The 3832-nt window shown below is 34.2% G+C and overlaps 1 protein-coding gene across 1 annotated transcript; it reads left to right on the forward strand.

Moving 5' to 3' along the window:
* Positions 1-2317: 2317 nt before the first annotated feature.
* Positions 2318-3517, forward strand: LOC145578615 (uncharacterized). Its single transcript, XM_081635910.1, has one exon. The coding sequence runs from the start codon at positions 2330-2332 to the stop codon at positions 3194-3196; it is 867 nt and encodes a 288-aa protein (XP_081492036.1). The 5' UTR covers positions 2318-2329; the 3' UTR covers positions 3197-3517.
* The last annotated feature ends 315 nt before the right edge of the window (positions 3518-3832 follow it).

Genomic DNA, 3832 nt, shown 5'->3' on the forward strand with positions numbered 1-3832 from the left:
TGCCGTTAACAAATTCCGTTAGTGGGGCCTACTCACCATTTTATAATTTTTTTTATCAATTTGCGTGTAGAAAATGGTTCCGTTAAAGGTTTTGGGGGTATTTTGGCCCTAAAGGATCCAAACTGAGCTCAAATTTAGCATAATAATAACACAAATGCCTCGTTTTGCATATTAAAAAATGTCTCGATTTGCGTGTTTATGTATTTAATATGCAAAACAAGACATTTGCGTCATTTTTTTGTGAAATCTGAGCTCAATTTGGATCCTTTAGGGCCAAAATACCCCCCAAAACCTTTAACGGAACCATTTTAACACGCAAATCGATAAAAAAAATATAACTAACGGAATATGTTAACGGCAAGGTCACCGTATAGAAGCTAAATGTATTTTAAGGTTACAGTGTAGATTTCTCAAAAAGGGGGGACACATCGTAGAAAACGGAAAGTTGGAGGGTTATAATGTAGAAAAACCCAAATTAAAATAAACTCACTGTTAATTATTGTATAAGGTAACTTACTATTTACTCATGGTTCATCTTAATTTGTGTGCTCCTTCATTAATTATAAACATTTTCCTTTTGTTGTTTTAGTTGATAGGTTTCCTCTTTTGTTCTGTATCATGCACAAATTCAACGGTTTATATATACTTCTAATTATAAATATGTAAAAATTATAAATAGTTGATATTGTATAAAAAGTACGTTTTTTTTATACAAATATACAATAATACGTGATTTTTAAAAAAAATCTCACATAAATATGTTTTTTCATATATATATAAATCACAAAAATACTACTCGTACTTCGTAGTCAAAATAAAAGTTTGTTAATAGTGTAAAACTCAAAACTTACTAACAAAAAATATCAGAAAAAATATATACTACAACCCCAGATAATTAAAAAAAAAAAAAAGGCCAAATTTATAAGTTCTCATTATCAAATTTATTATTTAGCAATTAAATAAACATTGCTTTGGGTGTATCATAAGGTGTTCCATTGAAAGTGCACATCTCTTTCCTTGCAAACAACAGGCCGGCAGCAACTAATCTCTCCAACAATTTTAATTGTAATAAAGTGTGTTTTTCTTGTTTTTTATTTTCTTCTATTTGGACTGAATCTTGCTATTCCCTGATTTTCCATATAAAGTAAGAGGTTGTACTTATTTCCAGCAAATAAAGGAAATATCTTCAACCATTATAAAATTAATTTTTTACTTTTCCAACTCAATCATAATAAGACATTTATCATAATGTAATTAAAAAAGGTATTGAAGAATTGTCAAAACTGAAGTACATTTTTCTTAAAGTATTATCTTAACACGGATTATGAGTACGGAGTATTAAGACATCTATTTGTACAAATAACATTAACAGCTAGTCGAGTTCTTCTAAAAATGCATTGATCGAATCAGTAAAACACGTTAAAGCAAATTATCTAAATTTTCGTACCTAATCTATTATCAAATATATATTGTAGTACATATTATTCTTGTAATCAAGCCTCGATCTTTGATTCCTAGGTAATACCATGAGTCAAATTTTTAATTTTTTACAAACCTTAACTTTTACCTGCATCCGATACTACAGAAGGTCAACTACGGTGTATGAAAGAGGGGGACGGGAGTATATAGCATCAGAGAACGAGTATATTAATTATTATTAATAATATAAGAAAAGTGATAAATATAACCATAGTCCTAACGGCTATGTATAAGAAGCTAAAATTGAAAATATTGACGATAGATTAACATTTATCACACCAATATGCGCGTTATTTTGTCATAAATTTTCAACTTAATTCCATTTTAGGAAGTATATTTAATGTTTATATATAGCCATTAAGACTACATATATCATTACCCATAAAATAATACAAAAATCACACTATATGATCATATCGGAACAATAACATATAATTGTAAATATATACATATAACACGGCAAAGAGATTCTACATTATACAATCACATAATATTTTTTTATTAATGAAAATTTAGAGCTTGAGTTTGTAGATTCAAAGCATGATTAAAATACTAAGACGAAGAATAATTAAGATTAATTAACAGTAATCAAGTAACTAGATATTCCCCTCATTTCCCTCCAAGTCCTGTATCCAACACGCCCCGCCTCACCTCTATAGGCGTAAACCTCGTGTCTTTGTCCATACTCTTCACTTTTTTCCCTCCCTATATAAATCCCTTCTCCCCCCAAAAACCTCTACTAACTTTATTTTCTCTCCCTTCCTCCTTAATTGGCTTATATTTATAATTTCACTCTCAAATATTAATCTATTGGTTCATAATTCAGATGGCACCAAAATATGATCAACATATGTACCAAGAGAATTCATCGGACGCCTCATCGACGTATAACGATGAGGCGATGGCGATAAACGTGGATGAGAATAATAATAGTAATAGTAGTCTTAATAGTAAGAAGAGACAGAGGGATACGAAACACCCCGTGTACCGGGGTGTTCGTAGGAGAGCTTGGGGAAAATGGGTTTCCGAGATCCGAGAACCTCGAAAGAAGTCTCGGATTTGGCTCGGGACTTTCTCATCCCCTGAGATGGCGGCTCGTGCACATGACGTGGCCGCCTTGAGTATCAAGGGCTCTTCTGCTGTGCTTAACTTCCCTGATCTCGCACCTTCTCTCCCACGCCCTCTCTCTAACTCTCCTCGCGATGTCCAGCTCGCGGCTGCCAAGGCAGCCGCCCTCGAGTTCAACTTCACAACAACAGAAGAAAACACCGCCACCACCACAACAACTACAACAGAAGACAATGGTGCTACTACCAGTACCAGTAGTAGCGGTAGCAGCACTGCTGCTGCTCCTGCTGGTGCCACTACCCAGGAGCATGCAACGAATAGCAGCAGTGCTGCTACTACGGATGTGGCACCAGCCTCGCCTTCCACATCCTCATCAACAACCGCATTGTCCTCAGACTCCACGGTCGTGTCAGGGGACGAGGAACAGCTACTAGGAGAAATAGTAGAGCTGCCAAGTTTGGAAGACGAGTCCGGGTTCGACTCAGCGGAGTTCGTGGACAGAACGTGGTTAATGTACGAGTTCTACGACTCGGATCCACTGCTTCAATGCTGGGTAAATAATGAAAATACAAGTGCTACTGAGGGGTATTTTGGGGAACAAGGTTTGAGCTATAATACCTCTTTTGACGCTTTGTTATGGCATCATTAAATGCAAAAGCATTTTTTTTTTCTTATAATTTTTTTTTCTAAAAAAAAAAAGTAAAAAAAGAGAGACATGTTCTTCCCTCCTCCTTAAATTGCCTTTAAGGCTTTAAGTGATGGCAGATATATATATTAAGGGAATTAAATAGAGATACTTTTTTTTTAATTTTTCTTTTTATTTTATAAATTTTTCCCTTCCCACCATTTTTCCAGGGAAATTTTTTTAGTGATTGTGATTATCGATGAGTTTTTTTTTAATACGGAGTTTACCAAGTCTCAACTGCTCAATAGTATAGTGTATGTGTGTATGCAATTACTCATATTTCATAATGCAATTTGTGATGACACATTATTATTATTTCTATCATCTTTTCTCATATCAACTTAAAAACTTACATTATTACCCGAAGGCCGGCCTAATCTGGAGATATATATTTGACTATTCCAATATCAAAGACTTCAGGTTCGGTAAGTTATAAAATCTAAAACAGTCAAATATATAAAAAACAGAGCGAGTAATAGCTAGCGCTGGCCTGACTAAGTAGGTTTGATATGGGTTGACACGATCATTTATTAATCATCTCCATTCTCCTACCATCCCCCTTTTGCTACACATTTTGACCAAAACTTGAAAGGTAAGGAC

This window comes from Chenopodium album, chromosome 14 (genome assembly GCF_948465745.1).
Source record: "Chenopodium album chromosome 14, dcCheAlbu1.1, whole genome shotgun sequence".
Classification (NCBI taxonomy): Eukaryota; Viridiplantae; Streptophyta; class Magnoliopsida; order Caryophyllales; family Amaranthaceae; genus Chenopodium; species Chenopodium album.